The following is a 22,810-nucleotide window of genomic DNA, read 5'->3' as shown; positions in this document are numbered from 1 at the left end:
ATGTGTCCAAGTGACCGTTTTGCAGTCACAGATCACACCTAAGAGAATATTTCGCCTCATGGCTCTGTGTCAAACATAGTTTAACATAGTTAAATCTGAACAGCAGATTGCAATCTAGTCAAAATGATTTAATTGTGCTTTAAAATGTGCAGAAGAGAACGCTAGATACCCTAAAGTGTTTCTTCCTGAAGCGAGATGGGCCTGGTGTGCATCTCTTTCCCTCTCTGCTGCTCGGTCAGTGCAGCTTTTCCAACCAGAAAAGCGTTTTAAAGGAAGGAAGGTGTGCTCACCTTAAGACGTGAACATGGCAAAGTCGGTGTTTCCTACCTACACTGACACTCCCCTGTCTTCTCAAGGTCTGTGACCTGCATCGAGGTAGGACGTACGTGTTCCGAGTGAGGGCAGTGAACGCCAGTGGGCCGGGGAAGCCCTCCGACACGTCAGAGCCTGTGCTGGTGGAGGCCAGGCCAGGTGAGAGCCGCCAAGGCCGCGGAGCAGCCGTAGGGGCACGTGCAGGGGGCTGCTCGGGTGGCTGGGTGAGGGAAAGGGCGCCCCTGCAGTTTTGGGGCAGATTGGCGTTAGCACAAGAAATAAAGTCGCACTCCACCTCTGCTCGTGCTCTGAGACCCAGGGCAGGAGGACAGTGCTTTTGGTCATCATGACGTTCTGGAAGGAAGGTGGCTTCTTGTGTAGCTGCTGAGTTTAGATCAGAAATTTATAAAGCTGTCTGGTATTTTCTTGGTTGCAATGAGTTATAAAAAGGAGACCGCTGGGCAGGATAGCTCCTGGGATCTGTGTACAGGTGTGTGGCCTGAATTGTGGGAGGTGATGGAGCCACTCACAGAGACCTTGCTGTGTCCTCTGGGGCCTTCACTGTCCTGTGGACTCTTGTTCATTTAGTTCTGCTGTCTCTTTGTGACTTCTCCATCCTCTGGAAGCTTGAGAGCATCTGTATCCTGTGGCCTCAGTTCTGCTCTCCCGCAGAGGTCGAGCTGTGCCCCTCCCGTCCAGTTTCTTTCCTTCTTTTTTGTTTTGGTACCAGGGATTGAACCCAGGGAAGCTTAATCACTGTATTTTTGTATTTTGTATTTTATTTAGAGACAGGGTCTCACTGAGTTGCTTAGGGCCTTGCTAAATTGCGGAGGCTGGCTTTGAACTCATGATCCTCCTGCCTCAGCCTCCGGAGCCACTGGGATAACAGATGTGCACCACTGTGCCCTGGACAGTATCCCATCCTGATTTCTAAGAGCTGAATTCTGGCTGGCCACATGTTGGCCATGGCTCCACCCCTGGGTGGACTCAGCAAACAAGCAGTACTCCCCAGAACCAAGATAATCACCTGTGTGGGTGAAGTTGGCCAGCATAGGTGAGGGCAGGTTAGGCCTCAGGGAGAAAGGGATCAGGCCTGAGAGGCAGCCCCTGGCCTTCTAGGTAGTACTGGACACGGAAAGGAAGTGGACAGAAATGTGGTGACCTAAGCGGCCAGTCCAGAGCTCCCTTGAGTGCCCTGCTCCCCCTCGGCCATCTGGGTCAGTGGACATGAAGTGAAAGTGCTGATTAGACATAGATACGCTCTTCACCTGTGCCACCACCTCAGAAGACAGGACACTTGTTGCCAGGCTCAGTCACCCTTGCTCTGCAGGCACGAAGGAAATCAGCGCTGGCGTGGACGAGGAAGGCAACATCTACCTGAGCTTTGACTGCCAGGAAATGACGGACGCCTCTCAGTTCACCTGGTGCAAGTCCTACGAGGAGATAGCCGATGAGAAGCGGTTCAGCGTGCACACGGAAGGCGACCAGTGAGCCCCCGGGGGCGGGTGCTGGGAACCCTGGACATCCCAGACAGCAGCAGGAGCTCACCCAGCTCTGTCTCTGTTTCCAGCTCGAAGCTGTACTTTAAGAATCCAGATAAAGTGGACGTGGGGACCTATTCGGTGTCCGTGAGTGACACGGATGGCGTGTCCTCCAGTTTTGTTCTGGATGAGGAAGGTAATATCTAAATGACGCAGGCTTGCTGTTTTGTTTTTATTCATGCTTTCAAAGAGCGATTCTGGTACCGACTTCTGTATCCCCCTGTTTGACTAGAGAAGGGGTGTTTGTTGGAGGCAAAAGGCGGCGTATTCAAAGGAGTCAAAATTTACAATCCAGCAAATCCAGAGTGGGTGGTCTCTGCCACACAGAGCCGTGGGGGCTCAGGTTTCACAGTGTTCTTGGTGAGAGTACAGACGGTGGAGGAGGGCTGGGGTGGGGGAGAAGTCGGCCTGTGCACCATCCACTGAGTTCATAGGCAAAGGCCTGAGGCAGGGGGCTGTCTTATCCCCACCCCGGGGGCGGGCGGCTCTGCGCTCCTGTCCAGCCCTGCCCTCCCCTGCTCCCTCAGCCCTGAGTGTTGTGAAGAGGTCAGCCGTGGGGCGGGCGCTCTGCAGCACCCACAGTAGCGTCACAGGACCTCTGAGGGCCTTGGAGGCCAAGGCGGCTCAGGTAGTTCTGCAGGGTGCAGGCTCCCCCGGGGACTGTAAGGCACACCAGCAAGTCTTTGAGTGGTCGGTGGCTTCCTGGTCATGGCAGACACCACAGACTGGTGATTCGTAGGGAACAGAGCCTTGTTTTCTTATGGTCTTGGAGATTGGAAGCCCAAGATCGGGGGCTGTGTCTGTCTGTGAGGACCTTCCTGCCTCTCATCCCCTGATGGGGGTATCACCCGGGAAGCCCAGGTCCTCCTTACTTCAGCCCCCACTCTCTTGGTATCAAGCCCACGCCTGGGAACATGGCTTTAACACAGTCCCACCTCTCAGCACCACTGCAGTGGGACTAAACCCCCAGCACATGAACCTTGGGGGCACATTCAAGTCACAGCCGCGGGTAGGGAGGACAGGGAAGACCATGATGGAGACACGTCAGGTGTGGCTCTGGCTGAATCCAGGAGAACTTATGCAGTGAGCCAGATGCAGCAAGAGCCGTGGGGGAGAGGGCGCCGGCCTCGCGCTCTGGGTCCTAGTGTGCTGCACATACACGGGCTGACTGTGCCGGCCCTGGCTCAAACAATTCTGTCTGCAGAAAACACCCTTAAATCATTCTGAAAAGTGGACGTATTCCTCTGCACTTGTGAGTTTTCATATGACATTTTCCATTTTAATTTTAAATCACAGCAAAGGGTGAAATTCCCACCTTGTTTTATACTATATGTAGACTTCAACTACACTTGAGGAGAGACCTTGGAGTTGCAGGTGTACCTCATTCAGTCTGTGGAACATTCTCCCAGGAAATCTGAATGGGAAAGCCAGTCAGTCCTACAGTCAGACCAACAGCCAGATGGAGTTTGCTCTCCGTCAGGAAAAGTCTGACGGCATTTTCCAGTTCAAATACACGTGCTCAGACATTGGTGGCCGTCATCTCATTTCTGATTCCGGATCTAGGAAGGAAGGGGGTAGAGGGGAAGAGAGAAATGGCTCCGTGCTCTGGTGGCCCCGACTCTGCTCGGGTCTTTCTGAGAGCCGTGTGTCTGTCTGCTCTCTTATGCTCATGGTAAAGCACAGGTCAGGGCTGGAAGGCTGATCACGTACACGCTTTCTTGTTAATAGATCCAAGAAGGAAGTTTTGAAGGGGAGGAAAGAGCATATTCCCAGCCAGGTTAGGTCAGGGAGAGAGTTCCCTTGGAGTTAGGCCTCCGTCTTCTCCCGAGGGCTCCTCTAGCTCCCCGGGAGCTGCCTGCCTGCCCAGCTCCTCCTTCCCAAGATGCAGCTCGACCTTGCCCTCTGCTTCCCCTGAGCAAGTGCATTCTTTTTTTTATCTTATTTTAATTTTTTGGTGGTGCTGGGGATTGAACCCAGGGCCTTGTGCATGGGAGGCAAGCCCTCTGCCAACTGAGCTCTATCCAGCCCAGCCTGCGAGCCATCTTCTCACTGTCAGTTCACATTTCTTCCGTATCCTCACAGTGGATCGTGGTGACACAGTCTCTGCTCTTGTTTAGCTATTGTTTACAGGCTTCTGAATGCACAGGTCAAAATTAATTAAAATGTTTTCTTCATTCTAGAGCTTGAGCGTTTGATGGCGCTGAGCAATGAGATAAAGAATCCCAGTAAGTAATCTGCTGCCCTGCTGCATACTTGTAAGCCCACGGGGCAGCTCCCCAGGGCAGGGCAGACCCACCCGGGTCCCAGCCTGTGGGCTCTAACTACAGTTGCAAGTGCCTCTTGATACTCTGGAGAGCTACAACAATGTGTCTATCAAATGCTGTCTTCAGTCCCGAGTCGCACTGAGCACGGAGGAACACAGGCAGCTGCAGTGGCAGACGGCACCCTGAAGGGGCCCCCAGGACAGGGTGCGAGGCGTCAGTGACGCACAGGCTCCTCACCGACTCACCCTGAGTTCTGGTTCCAGTGCTCAGTGCAGCTCTCCAGGGCTGTGCTGTCCCGTGTTTCAGGCTGATGTTTTCCTGCGATCGGCTGCGCTCCTCCCCACGAGGACAGGGCATTGACTTCAGGCTTCCTTCCTCCTGCAGCCATTCCTCTGAAATCAGAATTAGCTTATGAGATTTTCGACAAGGGCCAGGTCCGCTTCTGGCTCCAGGCTGAGCAATTATCGCCAGACGCCAGCTTCCGATTCGTCATTAATGACAGAGAGGTCTCAGACAGCGAGGTGAGTTCCTGGAGCATGCTGTGGCCCTGGTGGAGCCGGGTTTGGTGGCCATCTATGGCTCTGGATCAGTATTCTGTGTGTCCGCCTTCCTTTTGAGCTTTGGAAACTGGGGGTAGGCGGTTGACAAGACAGTGAAGATGGCGGGTCCTCGAGGTGCTCAGAGATTGCTCTGGGTTGGATGAGACTCAGTAGTCTTTGAAATCCAAGCCTGTTGGAATCCAAAAATGACAAATTAGGTTCTAGGGACTCGGAGCTCAGCCTTATGAAGAGGTTCTGGACCTGGGGAAATGTCCCCATTGAGCAGCTCCTCTGGGGGTGGCCTGGAGGGCTTGAATTCTGTCTCTGTCCTGAGAACCTTCCTGCATCCTGTCCCCGATGCCTTCCCATGGGAGAAGCAGCACACTGGAGCTTCACACTGCTGCCTTCTTGTGGAACATCTGATCTGGCCAGGGGCGGCTAAGCCACCCTGTGGACCTCTGCCCTGTTCTGCCTTAATTGTAAGACAAGCCTCACCATGACCATAGGCCCCTCAGGAGTCCTCCTGTGCTCTCTGAGGTGTGGGTCCTGTGGGATCTGTTCCCTCTTGCTGATACAGCACGCCAGCGCACCCCGTCAGGGGTCCACCTATTTGAAGGGGTCTGTATTATTCGGTGGTGGGGTTGGTGCCTCTCGGATCCTTGTGAGCTCTTCTGACCCCTCTTCTCTTGACACTGAGTGAGTGTCATTGATGCACTCAGCTGGCCTGTCACGTCCTGATGCCCTGGTCATGCTCGAGGTGCACGGGTCACCAGGCCATGTGGGCAGCCCAGTTCTCTTCTCCCGAGTGGCCGCCTCATCTTCAGTCCTGCTATTCTGCAAAGCCAAGAGGGGTCAACTGCAGTCCTTCAGATAGAAATCTCACATGGACGAGGATCGCATACTCATCACCTGATCTGCTCAGTCTGTCCTGAGGGAATCACAGCATGCTTTAGGACTTGTCCGGGTGGCAGAGTTGGCTAGTGGAGAGCACGTAGATTCTTTGGGCTGCAGAAGAGCCAGCTGTCCAGGTGCCATCATCGGGAGGCACTGCCTGATAGGGTGGCCGGAGAGGTGTCTCTCTGAGCAGAGATCACGCCAAGAGATGAAGCGGAATTCAGTGTAATTGCGCTTCATTTGCAGAACATCTTTTAATTAGCTTTTCCTACCTGCTTTTCCTACAATCTTTAGAGATTGTATCCTGGCTGCCCGGCTACACTTTGGAATGTGGTGCACTATTTCACTTCTTAATTAGCAACCCACAGGAAGCCTTTACACTTGAAGACTGATGCTGCTTTGTGAAGGTCACATAAAATCCTGTGTTTTTGGCACTCACAGAATCATTGAACTTTATCTGCTGCATAATGGCAGTAGCAGGAAACCTAATTATTTTTCTGAAATCTGCCCAGATACTGCAGTGCAGAAAAGACTGTGGCACTGCTGAGGGTCTGGTGGGTGAGAATCCTGCCTTCACGCTCATCAGAGCTGAGGAGAGTCTGCTAGGCTGGAGACTGCAGGCCTGGGTGGGCCTCTCGCAGGGTCAGGGGTCCTCCTCCGGCTCAGGTGTGGTCTCACACTGCTTCAGCTCCAAGGTCGAGGGTCAGTGTTGCTGCTGTGCCTCTGTCATTCATTCCCTCCCCAAACAGGCGGGACCACGCCTTCCCCTTTGCCCCACCCTCTGTCATGTAGATTCCCCTTGCAGGTCACCTTGGAACACATGTCCTGCTCTCTCCCACATGTTGTGGTTTTCAACAGTGAGTATTGGAAACTCTCATTGTACAGGTGATTTGAGGTTTCATGAAGACGAAGCGTGGGGTGGGGGAGCAGGCTCTATTCTCTTAAAACCTGAAGTCGCACTGCAGATATTCACAACAGCTGCATTGCAGTTAGCCCAGAGGACGGTATGCACCCAGGGGTGGCTGGAAGTGTTCTGCTCCTCACCTGGTGGCTTTCTGCTGTGGCGTCTCTCTTCTGCCACTGGAGTTTGGGTATAAAAACCAGAAGCAGCCTTAATGAGAAAGGGACATTGTGGGAATAGATGGGCAGGTAGGAATTCCCTGTGGAGCCCCGAGGGGAGGGTGCGGAGGCCTGGGCTCACACAGGTGGCTGGGCTTTCATTCTGTCATGCTTCCTGAGGGCCCTCACTTTCATGCCTAAAACCAGGACATCCTTGACAAATACGGCCTGTTTTTAGCTCAGGCCCCGGGGTGCGGGGAGGTCAGGCAGAGGAGTCAGTCCTGCTGTGATTTACAGGAGGTGCCCTGGGCCCTGCCCTTTGAGTCTGGGCTCCCCCAGGTTCCTGCTGCATTTGGGACGAGCTGTTCATTCACGTGGGTGTGGCTCTTCCTCCACCACCCCTGCTTAATTTCAGATGGTGCATTATCTGGGGGTGAATCAAACACAGCACCTGAGCAACCATAAAACCTTCCCGTGTCTGTGGCTCATCACACAGCGAGAGGGCAGAGTCTCAGGGCATGTGAGGTGTGGCTAGGCTGGAGGCATTGAAGGTCACCACCCAGGGCCACCCAGATGGGCTGTGTGCTCAGGGCATGCTGGTGTGGTTGGGGAGTGGGTGGCTGTTGAAGGAAGGGAAGTGTCAAGGACAGGGAGGGACTGAGAAGGGAGGTCCTGGTGCAACCTCCCAGTTGACTCTGATCCAGGAGACTCGCCTGGTCACCGACAGCCCCGTGGCCCTCACCTACAGCCTGCCCCTTCTGTCCCTGTTCCCTCCATGCAGCGTGACTTTGCATCTGTTAGTCTCCCTGTTAGTGCGTATCCCTGAGGCCCGTGTCCTGCCTGGCTCGTCTTCAGGTGCGTGGTTGTCCCAGCCAGGCACTTAGAGGGAGCTGCTTCCTTCTGCAGGGCCGCAGGCAGCTCAGAACTCACAGGTGGAGAGAGAGGAAGGCTCAAGGACTAGGATGCCCCCAAGGAAACCCCAGTGCCAGGCCACAGCTGCAGGAGGCCACAGGGAGAGCCCGCTGCCTCTCCACGGGGCTGACTTATTATGTTACTTTTATTGGTGATTTTTGCTGGCTAGGTGCAGTGCTGGGTGCTGGGAGAGGTTGCAGATAAGAGATGCCGGCTTCTCCAGGACCCATTGCTAGTGAGCCAGCAAGGAGACATTTGGATGGGGGATACAGAGACCCACAGGAGGGCATCCAGCCTCACCCAAAGGTGACTGGAGAGTCTCTCCTGGGGACTATCACAAGAAGTGGGGCTCGAGCGGGTCAAGGGCAAGAGGGCCACCAGATTGTCATTGGGATACAGACACTGAGGCTCGGGAGCTGGGGGACAGGCTGCACTGAAAAATGTGAGGTGAGGCCTCCCTCCAGCTCTCCCACACAGAGCAAAGGAGGCAGGGAGGCCAGACCTCCCTGAGGAGGTCCTCCCCTACCTGTATCCTGAGTGCGCTGGATGGCATTGGGGGCAAGGTCTCAAGCCTGCTGTGCTGCATCTGTGCTCAGCAGAGCCTGCTGCACCCACGTGGGCCGCACTGCAGAGGCTGTGGCTGTGCACCCCAGGGACTGAGGACCACCGTGATGAGGGCCGCACAGTCGTAGCTCTGTGCATGGGGTCTCTTCTTTCTTCTTTCTCTGTTGGATTTTAACTGTTTGCACAGATGCTTGTTTTGGGTACAAGGCTTCCATGCTGGGCATGAGTGTGTGGGGTGGCACTTCCAGGGATGTCCCCAGGGAACCTGGGCTTTGTCAGGATGCAGGCTCCTGCTCTTTGGTCCGTGGTCCACCAGAGGCTGAGTTGATGACATTTCACTGTGTTACTCTGCAGCACCAGCCCCTAAGTCACAATAGTCAATGCAACTTCTAAGTGCAGGGAGGGAGGGAGCCAAGGGATTCCGTGGGGTGACTCCCTGTCCCTTTACTTGCAGACACACAGAATCAAGTGTGACAAATCAACTGGCGTCATTGAGATGGTGATGGATCGGTTCACCATTGAGAATGAAGGCACCTACACTGTGCAGATTCAGGATGGAAAAGCCAAGAGTCAGTCTTCCCTGGTTCTCATTGGAGATGGTACGCTGTATTGCATACTTTCAGTGTCAAAGAAAATTCTTCAGTAGGGGAAAGCCAACCTGCTTATGTCTCTCTCTTGGATGTTGACCGTAGCCTTCAGGACCGTCCTAGAAGAGGCTGAGTTTCAAAGGAAGGAGTTTCTCAGGAAGCAAGGTAAGCTGCCTCCCCGAGGCGCAGCAGGGAGCCAGGACCGGGGTCTGAGCCCTTGCACCCTCTCAGGACTCTGCGTCTTCAGTGGCAAAGCCACGCTCTTCCGTGGCCGAGGGAACCTGGATGCTTCTCTGTCCTCTGCTTTGTGCGCACCCTGCCTGTTGGTCTAACTTGAAACCCCAGGACTCTCTTGTTCCTGTGTCCTGTCACAGCCCATGGGGAAAGTGTCCATCTGGCCAGTCTCTGTGCCAACTTGCTGACTAACTGGTGTTCTGCACGCTGTCCTTCCCAACCACTCCCTGGCTTTATAACACACGTTGGCAACTCCACACAGCGTGAGACACGTGGGCGCACTCCCACTCCGTGACCCCCGGTGTGACCACATCGTGTCTCCCACCTCACCCAGTGCAACCTCTACCAGTCAGCAGTCAGATGGACGTCTGCAACGGCCTTCACGGTCCAGGGGCCTGTCATTTTCTGGCTCTGCTTCTCCTTCTTACTCTGTCTCCATCTGAACCAGGGGCCTGTCATTTTCTGGCTCTGCTTCTCCTTCTTACCCCGTCTCTATCTGAACCAGGGGCCTGTCATTTTCTGGCTCTTAGCCCGTCTCCATCTGAGCCAAGTGTGTCGAATGTGATTTTATGAAAGGAGTTGACACTTTCTAACCCTGCTTTGCATTTTTGTGTTGATGGGACAGTCGTATTGTTAATATATTGCTTCTACATTTATTTTAAATAAAAGTGATTGAGATTTTAAACAAATGTACATAATCTATCCTTGATTTTAAGAGCCGCACAAACATGCTGTTAGCCAGGTCGGCTTTAGGGCCGTGAAAGCACTCAGTTTCATAGTGAACGGAAGTGCTGTATGTAAGCAGTACACACATGTGTATATCCACACACAGCTAGAAGCACACACCACACATATGTGTATTCAACATCTGTACAATACACACTTACTCATGGGTATAAGCTCTTTCCCTTTTCCCCCCAGGCCCTCACTTTGCTGAGTATCTGCACTGGGATGTCACGGAAGAATGTGAGGTTCGGCTGATGTGTAAGGTGAGGACCTGGTTCCAAGGTGGAGCAGACAGGGGCCACTCTTGGTCTCGGCAGAGGTTGAGGGTTGGGCCCTGTGGTCTGGCTCAGGTGTGTGCAGAGGGACGGCTTGGTTCTGGTGGCCTTGAGGACTCGGCATTCAGGGCTTGCCCTTCCTTCTTTGTGAGAAGACGGCAGGATGGTGACCTGCAAGAGAAGGCTCAAGTGGGTCTTGTTTAAGTTTTGGCAGGAGAGTTTGTGAGAGAGCCCCTGATGGAGTCCACCCATTGTGCACTGCTCTTGGCACTTCACTGGGCACATTGGGAACGTGATGTTTTTCAAGTTTCAATAACTCAGCAGTTAATCAGCTTTCATTTTGGTTAGATTCATTTTCCCCAGGAGACCTGTGACGTGTTCGCCCACTCAGTGACTGCCACTGGGCTGGGTGGGGGTAAGAGGTCCGTTATGCACGGTCTCTCTCCTCAACGTAATCGCAGTCTGAGGGGACGGGAGACACAAGCAAGCAGGGAGTTTTAGCAAGGGGAGGACTCCAGAGCCGAGTAGGGCAGCCCAGGACCCAGGTCAGTAGGTGAAGGGCGGCCCGCAAGCCCAGGAGCAGGAGCTGCCAGGTACCCCAAGCCCCCGGAGGGGAGCACGTACAGTACCAGTGTCCTGTACAACATCCAGAATGAGGCTGGGGCCAGGAGGGCTGGACACGAGCAGAGCAGGAGGGTGGCCCCTGGAGGCTTGTCCAGGAGGGAGGAGAGTGGGGGCAGAGTGGGGGAGAGCTGGATGCACCCGGGACCCACGCGCTCCCTGAAATCTGTGGGACAATTTAACTGTCTATTTCCTGACCATCACTAGTGTTGGTGATTGATTTTCAGTGTCCTATTGACACATCTCTTCTTAGTGAAAACTAGGGCTAAAGCTTTGGCGTTTAATATGCTTAAGGTTATCCTACATTTATTATAAAAAAATTACTTAGTATTTTTGTAGTGAATTTCTTGCCCTAATATGTTTAATAGGAATATTCAAAGACAAATCATTTCTTTTTCTTTTTGTGTTTAGGATTGAACTCGGGGTGTCTTACCACTGAGCCACATCCCTAGAGAGTTTTACTTTTTATTTTGAGACAGGATCTCACTAAGTTGCCCAGGGCCTTGCCTCCCCAGCCTCTGGGATTGCAGGTGTGCAGAAACACTTATGAAAGACGTTTGCTTGCCAAGAGGTGGCAGGAGAGCTGCCTCAGCCAGGCTCCCTCAACAAGTGAGAGCGTTTCAGGTAGCTAAAGGAAGATGCCCCTGGATGGCCAAGGGTAGCTATCCACTAAGCTGTTCACGCTGGTAAACAGCAGTTTCCTCAATGGTCACCATGTGTGTGTGGGGAGGTGTGCGTCTTCTGGACATCAGTCCACGAGGTGGTCAGCACTTAGCACACACGGGGGCAGGTGCTTGTATGCTGGCTCTTCTCTTTCTTCTGACCACTGGGAACCCGGGGACATGCACAGCCATGGGCAGCAGCAAAAATAAGAGTTCTTCCCTGGGGACTCTGATGTCACCTCAGTGGTGGATTACTCTCTGCAGGTGTTTCAAACTACCCTGTGTCCTCGACTAAAGGCTTTACCAACCTTTAAACTCAGGTGTCGGAGAAACCAAATAAATATTGCTTGAGATCTGAGTATTTTTGCAATTTAATGCACCGACTTTACATGAGTAAAGTCAATTCTGAAATTCTGTGGACCAGTCTTCCACTGAGTTTTCATCTAACGATACTGTGGCCGATGGCTATTTTAAACTCTATGTATGTGACAAAATATGGGGAAGGTGGTCTATGACTTAGAGGAAGGTCCTGCCTCCCAGCCCCTGTGTACTTGTCCCCAGGTGATCCTCAGACACTGTGCCAGGCAGACTCCCAAACTGGGGGCAAGTGTGACTGGGCAGGCGGAACCCCTGCTTTATGGGGACTGTATTTTGGCATTGCTGCTGCTGATGATGACAGCAGTGCACACAGCTGCTGTGGGAAGCCTTCAGCGTGCTGCGTGGTCGCTCGGTCACCCCGAGTATGTTTCCTAAGCATCTGTGCTTCCCAACCCTGCTATTGTCTCCTGGTCCGAGTGGGTTAGGGATGCAGACTGCCAGGCTGGAGTGGGGGAGCACAGCTCCCCTGTGCAGAGAGCGATCTTCACCGCCCGCAGCCTGGGGCCTGTGTGCAGAGCACCTGCCTGGGCTCCCCCAGCCCAGCTTCTCAGCCAGAGACAGGCCGGCGGGCGGGGCGTTCAGGAGAGGGAGAGTCCTCTTTCTGCCTCCCCCTCTGCACGGCAGCACCTGGAGTCACACTGTACGGGAGCAGCCACTGGGTAGTTTCACATGCTCCAAGGACAGTCTAGCTGTTTATAAATAAGATGCACCGCTGATGACTTGTCCTGATTAGAGGCACTTCACATAAACCAAAAGATCTGATTTCATGGTCCAAAATGACTTCCCACCTGTGAAGTGGGAATCTAGGAAAGTATTGTCATTAGAAGTGATAAGGGCCGGGGTATAGCTCAGTGGTAGAGCACTTGCCTCACACCTGAGGGTCCTGAGAGGAGGGAAGGCTTATCCATGGGCCTCTGTCTGAGAGTACAGTGTGTGTGTGTGTGTGTGTGTGTGTGTGTGTGTGTGTGTTTAAGATCTTTAATTTACAGTCCTAAAGTCTTTCGACAAGCCAGAGTGATTCATGTGCTACACTAAAGATTTCTGTTTTGTAGGTTGCAAACACCAAGAGAGAAACGGTTTTCAAGTGGCTCAAGGATGATGTTCTGTATGAGACTGAGACCATGCCTGACCTGGAGAAGGGGATCTGTGAGCTGCTCATACCAAAGGTACTGATGCTCAGTAAAATCAGAGAACCCAAGCAAGTTAGGTTTTCTGGTAACTCCTGAATTCTGCATTGTCTTCCAGTGTGTGTTCTGAAATTCCATAGTTTGCAAGGAAATGGATTAGCATTTGCTACATTTTGTGCCCCAAACATATTGATCGTACATAAATATGGGGTGTGCTCTATTTGTAGTTGTCCAAGAAGGACCACGGTGAATACAAGGCGACCTTGAAAGATGACAGAGGTCAAGACGTGTCCACCCTTGACATAGCTGGCAAAGGTAAAAGGAACCCTTCATCCTGCCGGGAATCGCCCTGTCCCAGGACGAGCTGGCTGAGACGTGCGTGCTCCTGTGTCCTCAGCGGGTACACACACTGTTTCTGGAGCAGAAACTCATAGAAGGAAACATTCATTGCATTCAGAGCTGCTGAAGTGTTTTAGAGAAATGTATGATTCTACTGCAGCTTAGGGGAAATGTCATCTGGACCCTTCACGGGAAGCCAGCTCATCCCACACCAACAGAGCTGAAATGCTGGCAGCTGTGATGGAGAGGTTCATTAAACCTACAGCTGGATTTGTGCTGAATGAAATGTTCTTGCCCATACTTTGAAAGAGACTAGATTAGAAGGATTTATCGCCCACTTGGGCCTTTTACGGATGAATATTACCTTTTTCATGCTTCATTTTTCAAATGAACATCCTGGTTTCTGGCGTCTAATGCAATGTTGGAAAGGCTGCTTTCTATGAGAGGACATGTGGTCACGGTGCATTCCCTTCTCCCTTCCAGTGTACGAGGACATGATTCTGGCGATGAGTCGGGTCTGTGGTAAGCAAGTGCCCTCTACTTCTCCAGTCACTTTGCATGCTAAAGTCTATTGCCTGAGGTGGCATGCGCCCCTCCAGGGACGGAGCCTGTGGGCCACAGTGCACGCAGCTCCATGGTGCTCCCTAAGTGCTTTTCCACGTTGGCTCTGGAGTCTGTGTTTTGCTTTAAAATCAGAATTCATCACCTCTTCCAACATGCCTTGGTTAAGCTGGACAGTTGCTTTATCCAAATTTGTTATCAGCATCTTTATTTCGAATGATAAATAGCAATAATAAAATTTTAAAACTCTGGCTTTGTGTCACAGGCATTAGATTAATATTAAATCTGCAAATAAATTCTCTCTCTTGATTTGCCTTCCCGTGGAAACTGTGAGAGAAAAATATGGGTTAATAACTCAATAATAATATATGTACACAGTGGTTTATGCTGACAATCATGTGATTTCACTATGTAGGCTCTTTAGAGAGGTCATAATCTGCATCTTCTGATGCAGTAACCGAGACCTGGGGGTCAGGAGGTCTGACTGCATGGGCAGCCAGCTGCGGTCAGGACCCCAGCAGAAGCCCTCGGCTGAGCACAGGGTCCACTGCAGTCTCACACTCCGTCTCTGGCATTCCTGTGAGATTGCCTGTCCCCACTGCTTTCCCCAGGCAGTGGGTAAGGAGACTCTCCAGCTTTGCCAGCAAGCCTGCCTGGTTGTGCTGGACCGGTGTTCTTCTCTCTGGGAAGGTAGACCGGGCCCGTGGAAGGCAGGCTCTCCTCGCCCTCTCAGGAAGCCTCTCGTGCACGTAGGGCATGCAGCTGGGGGCCACCAGGGGTGAGGCTTAGATTTTTCTTCTGTCCTCTCACCCAGGAACTCCTGGTGCTGGAGGACTGACCCCAGGCCCCCATCTCCTTGACCCGCGCCACTCCTGCCGAGTGTCACTCCTTGGCTGACCTTCCATGACACCTAAGATGCAGGCCAATGAATGAGTGTTTTCCATGCTGCACGTTTATGCCCTTCTGGCTCGTCCTCTGAAGCGAAGCAGCTAGGGGCAGATGCCGATCCTCTTCCAAAGCCTTGAGTCTCTAATGTGTTTAGCAAAGGGCTTTCCAAATCATCCTGGCCTGGCCAATGCTCATGTAGAGAATGAATATTACACGGGAATGTGGAGCAAAAGTCTTTGGCTGCATAGTTCACCACCCTCCAACGAGAGGATGGGGGTGTGGGTGGACACACTGGAGTGTCAGGATCAGAATGGAAACGGCCGAGTGCAGTGGGTGTGCCTGGGGAGGTGTGTGTTTGAAGTAGAGAGTGTCACTGAGAATAGGACCTGGGGGCTGGCACACACTTAGGGCATCCCTCACCAGAAAAGTGTGCTGTGTGGTCAGCAAAGATAAAGAGTGTGGTTACAACAGCGTGTGACAGCCTATGGCTCTCTCACCACTGCCAAGCAGAGAGACTTTATATGTGGAATCTTTAAGACATCCACAGTATTCCACACACAATATCCAGTGTGCCGCTGTAGATGGCTCACGCTGCTCCCCGACACCTGCGTGGCTCTGTGTCTGCAGGGGCGTCTGCCTCTCCACTGAAGGTCCTGTGCACCCCGGAGGGCATCCGGCTCCAGTGCTTCATGAAGTACTTCACAGAGGAAATGAAGGTCAACTGGTACCACAAGTGAGTACTAGGCAGCAGCCGTAGCCCAGCACAGGGCCGGGACGGGGCTGGGTGCCACGGCGTGGCCGGGACCTTCCCGATTTCAGTTCTGAGCCGTCGGGAGCCCTGGGCTAGGGTGGGGGCCGTCTGGCTGTGGGGAGGACCTGCAAAGGAGAAGGAGTGACTCCTGCGGTTGTGAGATTTTCCCCCTGCACCGGGCTGCTCCTGGTGTGCCTCACTGGGAGCGAGCAGGGAGGGAAGAGGGAGCAGCCCCTGGAGGCCAGGGTGCACATCCCCAGCAGCTCCATTAGGAACCCGGGGCCCAACATGCCAAACTGAAATCATGCAGAGGCCGCTCTCCTGCCACGCGAGCAGCATGGCCTCTGTCCCGCTTACCTGGGAGGGCCCCGGCACCGATAGAGCAACTGCGTGGAGCTGTCCCTCAGCCACCGGGGTCTGGCCCTTCAGATCTGAGCTGCAGGCTCCTACCTGAGACCAGGCAGGTGGCATCTAAGTCCCAGGGTTTCTGTGTTGGGATCACCATCCCGGACCCCACAGCTGCTGATGTGGGGACCTGAGGAGGGGCAGATGGAGCCAGTGCTGCTTTGCTGTCCCTCGTGACCCGAGAGAGGCCAGAGGGCAATGTCCATGGGCTGTGCTTCCAGGGTGTCCCATCTCTGTCCTGGGTGTCCATACTGTGCCTTTGGACATTGCATTTGCCAGAAGGCAAACATGGTCATAAACAGTATGATTAATTTTAAACAGTATCATTCTGTCCAGGTGGGTCTAGCTATGAGCAACTCCTAGTTTTAAAGCGCTACGTGTTCCTGTGTTTTTCTGTTGAGAGTTGGCATACTACAGCCTTGTCTCGGATGCTGGGCTTAGAAACGGAATAGTATGGCCCTCAGAGCTTGGTGCCTCGTGCTTGGAACTGGCGCTGCTGTGCTCTGGAGTGTGAGAGCCAGCACCGGCAGACTCCTTACAGACCCGTGCGGAGGAGCTTGGTGGAAAAGTGTATTGGAGGCAGGGGACTAACACTCGGGTACGCTTTGTGGTTTGTTTATAGGACTTATTTGTTAAGATGATGAATCTCTTTCCAGCTGAATCAAACCCCCGGAACCCAGGATCTATTACCTCTTCTCTGTTTCCTTCTGGTTTTTTTTAAATCAGAAATTGAACCCAGAGGTGCTTGACCACTGAGCTGCATTCCCAGCCTTTTTTTTTTTAAATTTGTTTATTCTGAGACAGGGTCTTGCTGAGTTTCTTAGGGCTTTGCTAAGTTGCTGAGGCTGGCTTTGCACTTGCAATCCTCCTGCCTCGGCCTCCCAGGCCTCCTCTTTTATGGCAGCGTGATTCATGGAAAGCTGTACACAGGTGCAGCTGTGCCCTGCATCTGGCCCTGGTGGGGCTGGTCATGGTGTCCATGCTGGACAGGCTGCGCCCCTTCAGCTTGTCTGGCTTGTCCGAGGGGTGTGCTCTGTGCTGGGTCTGGGGGTTTGGAGACCACACTCGCCCATACACACCTGCACGGGCACACACAGTTGTGTGGATGTGCGATGTCAGCCCTAGCTTGTGGCACTTGTGCCCAACACCTGACACATGGTTTCATGTGGTGCCCACAGATGCCCGGTGACTTGGGTATTGATACCCCATTTTAGAGATGAGGAAGTTCAGGCCTAATGAGAGAAATGTCCCTTGTTCAAGGCCACACAATTAGTAAGTGAGGAGCAGGGAGCTGAATGGAGTCTGCAGTTCCTACCAGGCATTCGTGAGTGACAGGGAGCCTCATGAGGGTGTTCGTCCCAGACAGTCAGGGCACAGTGCACAGGTCTGACCACCACCATGCAGCATGCAGGGAAGAGTCACTAGAGACACAGGGAGGCAGAAACACTGCAAATTCCCGACTTGTTAAAGGGGCATTATTTCTGCTTGCTCTTCTCCAAACAGGGTTTGTTAGACAATAAAACTGGCACTTCTTTAGCAGTTTTATAACCCAAGTATAACCTTTGGGCCTCAAGGTGTTATATAAACTGGAAAGGATGTACTTTTGGCTACATTTTACCATTGACTATTAAACAGCATTGAGCTGTGTGTTCATCTGCTCTGTGGTTGTAGTCCATCACTGAGATGCAAGGCTTGGCCATTAAAAGTAGATGCTCTACTTGGCTATTAAAAGAGCTATCAGGTGGCAACTGCAGACAGAGAGCACTGAGCAGGGCTACGGGGCCTGGGCTGTCCTTAGGAAGGCTTTGGTGGACCACCTGCAGACCCTGCCATCTGCAGAGAGATCGCCCAGGGGTCGTCTCGTGAGATTTTCCCACCCTTCCTGGCATGGGGCACTAATGAAAGAAAGGGAGATGTCTACTGTGCCTTGAATGACCACTCTGTGCCCGACGGTGGACCTGGTCCACTGCGCTCCTCCCTGTGAGGCTGGTGCTACCTCATCCCTGTTACTCCTGCAAGTGACAGGTCAGAGGCCTCCTCCTTGTCTGGAGCCATTCCCTGAGATCAGTGTGTGGGCCCAGGAGCTGCCTCCTGGCCTGGCCCCTGCAGCCCCCTGAACCCCATCCTGGGCTGCCGCCAGGGTGATAAGACACACCGTGAGTTCCAGGGCTGGCTCTCTGCAGAACCCCTACTTGGCCAAAGTTACTGCGGCCTCTGCTTGAAGCTGGTGGGTGGAGAGAGACCTGCGTCCTAGTGTGTGTCGCCCTGGAGTCTGCTTCCCTGTGCCCAGGACTGTGACTTCTGTGAATCTTTCCCTCACCCCCTAACTCCCAGTGACTGGGAGGTGGTCTCTGCAGGCCTGTCAAACAGGCTGGCCTCACAGTGTGGCCTAGGGGTCAAGCTGGAAGGCAGGGCTGGCACCTAGTCCTTGGTCAAGCTTGAAACCCCCTGTAGGTCCACAAAGCGGGGGCTCAGCGCCTCGGCCGTCTGTAAGCTGACAGCACGATGACACGGAGCGCAGCTGGCCCGGCTGTCCTCCTCGGAGCTCCTTCACCTTGTGGACTGAAGCTCTGTCCCCACGGAACACCGGCTCCCTGGCCCTCCCCCAGCCCCTGGCAGGCACCAGCCTACCTCTGTCCCAGGGCCTCCTCTGAGTGGGCCCCATGTGGCTGTCCCTGTGTCTGCCGTTTCACCCAGCTGGCGTCCTCGGGGTTCACTCAGGCTGTGCTGGGGTCGGAAGCTCCTTATCCATTTAGGGCTGAGTGAATCCCGCCATCTGTAGAGACCACCTCGGCTCATCCTTCTCTCAGGGGACATGGGTTGCACACATCTGGCTGTGTGTGCGGTGCTGCTGTGAGCTTGGTGCAGGTCTTTGGAGTGTACTCCCATAAGTGCAATTGCTGCGGCATATCAGAGTTTCATTTGCAGCTTTCTGAGGAGCTCATGCTGTATGAAGTATTTTGAAGTTGATCATGTGACAGGTGTATATTATATACTCATGCACCTTTAAAATTAAGTACAGTATAATTTCAGGAAGCCTCAGGTTTGAGTTACTGACGTTCTGGGTGAAACTGTAGTAGCCAGAACATCTCCAGGCCATTGGCATCAATGAGCAAGACCCCACCCCAGCGTACATAGTGTTGCCCCCAGCACTCTGCGTCGGACATGGAAAGTGAATCGAAGTGTTGCTGTGGCTTCTTTAAAGAGATGCCAAGATCTCGTCCAGCGAGCACATGCGGATAGGAGGCAGTGAGGAGATGGCCTGGCTGCAGATCTGTGAGCCCACCGAGAAGGACAAAGGCAAATACACTTTTGAGATTTTTGATGGCAAAGACAACCATCATCGCTCACTTGATCTCTCTGGACAAGGTAAGAGACCTGTGCATTATCTACCCGTGCCTGGTGCCCAGTGATCCCTTCAGATCCCACACACGGGAGATGTCCTGACCCTTCACCGAGTGTGTGACTTCATTCAGAGAAGATCTCTTCTGGGCAGTGCATTGCTCATTTGGTCATTGATCATTTCTGCTGCTCAAATCTGTAGTGGAACATCTGCAGATAGGAGGTGAGCTCTTCCACAGTTAGTAACGTGTGCACTGTTTCCTTGCAGCCTTCGATGAAGCCTTTGCGGAGTTCCAGCAACTCAAGTAAGACCCTCATACATGATTATTTTTATATCAGAGCGTGGTCTGGCTGGCTCAGGGCATTTTGCTATGTGAGGGAAGGTCTATGAACGCCCAGGTGATCCCGGGAATGTGCTGTTCAGGTGGTTCACTCTGTAGCGGGCAGCATTCTTCTAAACCAGAAACACATTTATGAGTCAGCTTTTCAGAGTTGTCACGACCCTGCTTACTTTACATGATAAAATTTCTGAAGTCATTGAAATCATGGTGACACATCAAACAGAACAACCTTTAAACAAATGATTGGGGGTTTCCGCATGCCTGTCTGAGTCTTAGAGATTCAAATGAGCGCTTGCTAGTCATGTGTCACATCTGCACAAGTAAGATAAACCCAAACCCACCAATTCAGAATCACTTTAAAAGTCTTCAATGTGATCTGGTGAATTTGGTGAAAGAAAGTAAGTTTCTCCACCTGGTGGGTCTGCCTGCGGCCTTACCTCTGCGACCCAGCGTCTGCTGGTGCTCCCCATCACAGAAAAGGCAGAGGAAGAGATCAGAAAAGTCACCTTTGGCCTTCGTGAGCAGAGGGTCCATATCCCTGGGTTCAGCCAACCGCGGTAAGAAGTACTTGGAAAGAGATTGCATGTGTGCCGACCACGCACAGACTTTTCTCATCATGATCCCTAAAATAATTCAGTGTAAGTGCGCCTACCAAGGGTCCACATGCATTAGGAGTTACAGGCAGTCTAGGGATGACTTAAAGGAAACCAGGTGCACTAGGTTCTATGCAGACACCAGTCCTCTTCATCTGAAGGGCTTGCGCACAGTGGGGTTTGGTGTCTTTGGGGACTGAGGGAGACTGCACAGAGGAGCAGGGGCATTCCCCTCCTGTGCTTGTGTGTGGTGCGTTTTGACAGCAGCATGTCTGTTCTCTCTCTCCTCCCCGTGGTGTTAGGGCTGCGGCTTTTGCAGAGAAGAGTAAGTACAAGTGGGATGATAACAGGACGGCACGTGACCTGGGTGCAAAGGGTGCACGTTTCCCGTGACTGACTTGGTGTGCAGACAATAAGCGGCCAGCGTTCCTGCCCCCATTCAAACATGTCCAGCCTCCATCTAGATTCGCTTTTCTTAACCTGGACCTTTCTCCTTCCTGTCTTCCACCCGCCTTTGCAAATCCTGCTCCCCATGCCACAACCCCTCTCCTCCTCCCGGGTATGGGTTGGCACTCTTCTGTCACCCTCGGACACACATCCCACATTTCCTCTGGAGCCTGTCGCCTGCCCCTCAGCAGGGTCTGCTATTCTGGCCTGCCTGCCCGTGGCCTGTGGTTCCTCTCCACCGTGCATGTATCCTTCTCTTCCCTGTCCCCTCCCACTTCCACCTTGGTGCCACGTGGTGCCAGGGAACGTGCTGTCAGTGCCTTCCCAACACAGTGGCTTCCTGTTGCAGATCGTGGCAAGGTGATCGGAGGCCTGCCTGATGTGGTGACCATAATGGAAGGCAAGGTGAGAGCAGGCTGCAGCGTGCAGAGCTGGGCCAGAGGGCCGCTACGCAGGGGTGTGCAACCCCATCCTCAGGGCAGAGGGCAGCCAAGCAGGGGTGTGCAACCCCATCCTCAGGGCAGGTGCTGCCTCCAGCTTGCTAGCTGTCGGAACACGCGTTCTCTGGGTGTGAAGAGGAACTGGTAAAGGATTCATTTCTGACATAGAGGAACGGTTGGGGCACCTGCTAGGAGATGCAGAGCTCGATGCCCACACGTTCTTGACCCCCCCAGGCCCCCTCCCAGCTGGCGCTCAGCCAACCACGCCTTTGGTTTCTGGTGAGCTGCCATGAAGCGGGCCCTCCTCTACCTGCTCTCCCAGGACTGTGAACGGGAAGGGCTGTCAGAGCGTGCAGCGGGGGTCCCAGGGCGTGCAGGGAGGGCTCTCTGAGCTGTGGGAAGGGAGAGGTCTCTGAGGTGAGCAGGGAGAGGTCTCTGAGGTGATCAGGGAGAGGTCTCTGAGGGTGTCCAGTGGGCTCTCTGAGTGAGCAGGGAGGGCTCTCATGGCTTGTGTGGTTCTCTCTGACGCTGTCTGGGGTGACTTGCTGCCCGGGTGTGGGACAGGCTTGCAGACTGGTCACTGTGGGGAGACGGCCTGACCTCCCTTTTCCCCTCTCCCCCCCTCCCCCCTTGTCCCCCTGAAGACCCTCAATCTGACCTGCACGGTGTTTGGAAACCCGGACCCTGAGGTGGTTTGGTTCAAGAACGACCTGGGCCTGGAGCTCAGTGAGCACTTCTCAGTGAAGGTGGAGCAGGCCAAGTACGTCAGCCTGACCATCAAGGGGGTGACCTCCGAGGACTCCGGGAAGTACAGCATCAACGTCAAGAACAAATACGGGGGAGAGAAGATCGACGTCACCGTCAGCGTGTACAAGCACGGGGAGAAGATCCCGGACGTCCCGCCGCCCCAGCAGGCCAGACCCAAGCTCATCCCAGCGTCCTCCTCTGCGGCAGCGGAATAGGGTCCCAGCCTAGGGTGGGCGGGAGGGGCTAGAGGTCACGGGGTGCCGTGTGCTGTGTGAGCGAGTGCCACCTGAGTGGGCTGCATGTGCGTCCAGAGCGGTCACGCGTTAGTTTCTGGTTTGGGCATTTGGTGATTGTCCTCATTGGCTTTTCCCAAGGCTGGACGGCTTCTGTGCTCGTGGGGCCAGGACACAGCTCTGTTCTCCTGGTTGTGGGTGGGGCCCAGAGCTCTCACGTCCCACTGTTCCCTGGCCAGCTTTCTCTTGCTCTCAACTAATAAAACTTTAAAAGTCGCCTTGTGTTTCTGAACTGATCTTCCTGACTCCACGTCCCCTCCTGACTTGACCAGGTCAGGATTTCCCTGCAGTGGCACGGCTACGTCCAGAGGAGAGCCAGGGATGTGGGCGCCCCTCCAGGAGGGCTCCACCTCACAGCTCCTCCCCTGGGGCTGGGCAGCCACCGCTGACATGGGCAGAGGGGCCCTGAGCGCCCAGGTCCCCGGGAGTGAGCCTGTGTGTGGGGCTGGAGAAGCTTCCTGGTGGCACCAGGTCCAGATGCCTCCGCGGGAGAGCACAACCCTGGACGGCTGCCTGTCCTGTTTCAGAGCTCATTAAGTGGGAAGGGAGGGCCACCCACAGGCCACTCACTGGAAAGACCCAGGACACCTGAGGGGGCAGAGACCCGGCCGACCTTGGGCCTCCTGAGAGGTTCCAAGGCTTCACGTGTGAGCTCTCCTTCCCTCGAAAACTTCCTTTCTGTTTTGGAAAGAGGCTGATTCCCCTGGCAGAAGTGACCCTACCCAGTGGTTCAGTTCTGTTTGCTTTATTTGGGGTGTTTTTTTTTATGTGGTGCTGGGGGTGGAACCCAGAGCCTCACACGTGCTAGGCAAGTGCTTTTGGCCGCCCCTGCAGGCCAGACCGAAGGTCATCCCAGCATCCACCTCGGCAACCGCTGAATAGGGGTCCCAGCCGGGGGTGGGCGGGAGGGGCTAGAGGTGTGGGGAGCCCTGTGCTGTGCGAGCCCCCGCTGAGCCCCGCCCGACCTT

At 53.8% G+C, this 22,810-nt stretch overlaps 1 protein-coding gene across 1 annotated transcript in view; it reads left to right on the top strand.

Annotated features, from left to right (window-relative positions):
- The window catches only part of Myom2 (myomesin 2), a 63,132-nt gene extending 41,072 nt beyond the window's left edge, over nucleotides 1-22,060 (top strand). The window contains exons 21-37 of the mRNA XM_026380158.2: nucleotides 357-471; nucleotides 1,643-1,799; nucleotides 1,883-1,989; nucleotides 4,034-4,078; nucleotides 4,502-4,638; nucleotides 8,540-8,684; nucleotides 8,778-8,837; nucleotides 9,828-9,895; nucleotides 12,621-12,734; nucleotides 12,923-13,010; nucleotides 13,518-13,556; nucleotides 15,111-15,216; nucleotides 18,845-19,008; nucleotides 19,250-19,286; nucleotides 20,218-20,240; nucleotides 20,712-20,767; nucleotides 21,447-22,060. Of these exons, the coding sequence (XP_026235943.2) occupies nucleotides 357-471; nucleotides 1,643-1,799; nucleotides 1,883-1,989; nucleotides 4,034-4,078; nucleotides 4,502-4,638; nucleotides 8,540-8,684; nucleotides 8,778-8,837; nucleotides 9,828-9,895; nucleotides 12,621-12,734; nucleotides 12,923-13,010; nucleotides 13,518-13,556; nucleotides 15,111-15,216; nucleotides 18,845-19,008; nucleotides 19,250-19,286; nucleotides 20,218-20,240; nucleotides 20,712-20,767; nucleotides 21,447-21,764 (1,779 nt within the window). The 3' untranslated portion in view covers nucleotides 21,765-22,060. The remainder of the gene's footprint in view (nucleotides 1-356; nucleotides 472-1,642; nucleotides 1,800-1,882; nucleotides 1,990-4,033; nucleotides 4,079-4,501; nucleotides 4,639-8,539; nucleotides 8,685-8,777; nucleotides 8,838-9,827; nucleotides 9,896-12,620; nucleotides 12,735-12,922; nucleotides 13,011-13,517; nucleotides 13,557-15,110; nucleotides 15,217-18,844; nucleotides 19,009-19,249; nucleotides 19,287-20,217; nucleotides 20,241-20,711; nucleotides 20,768-21,446) is intronic.
- The last annotated feature ends 750 nt before the right edge of the window (nucleotides 22,061-22,810 follow it).

Source organism: Urocitellus parryii, chromosome 14 (assembly GCF_045843805.1).
Source record: "Urocitellus parryii isolate mUroPar1 chromosome 14, mUroPar1.hap1, whole genome shotgun sequence".
In the NCBI taxonomy this organism is placed as follows: Eukaryota; Metazoa; Chordata; class Mammalia; order Rodentia; family Sciuridae; genus Urocitellus; species Urocitellus parryii.
Note: the sequence above shows the minus strand (reverse complement) of the source record. Positions and strands in the feature narration are given on the sequence as shown.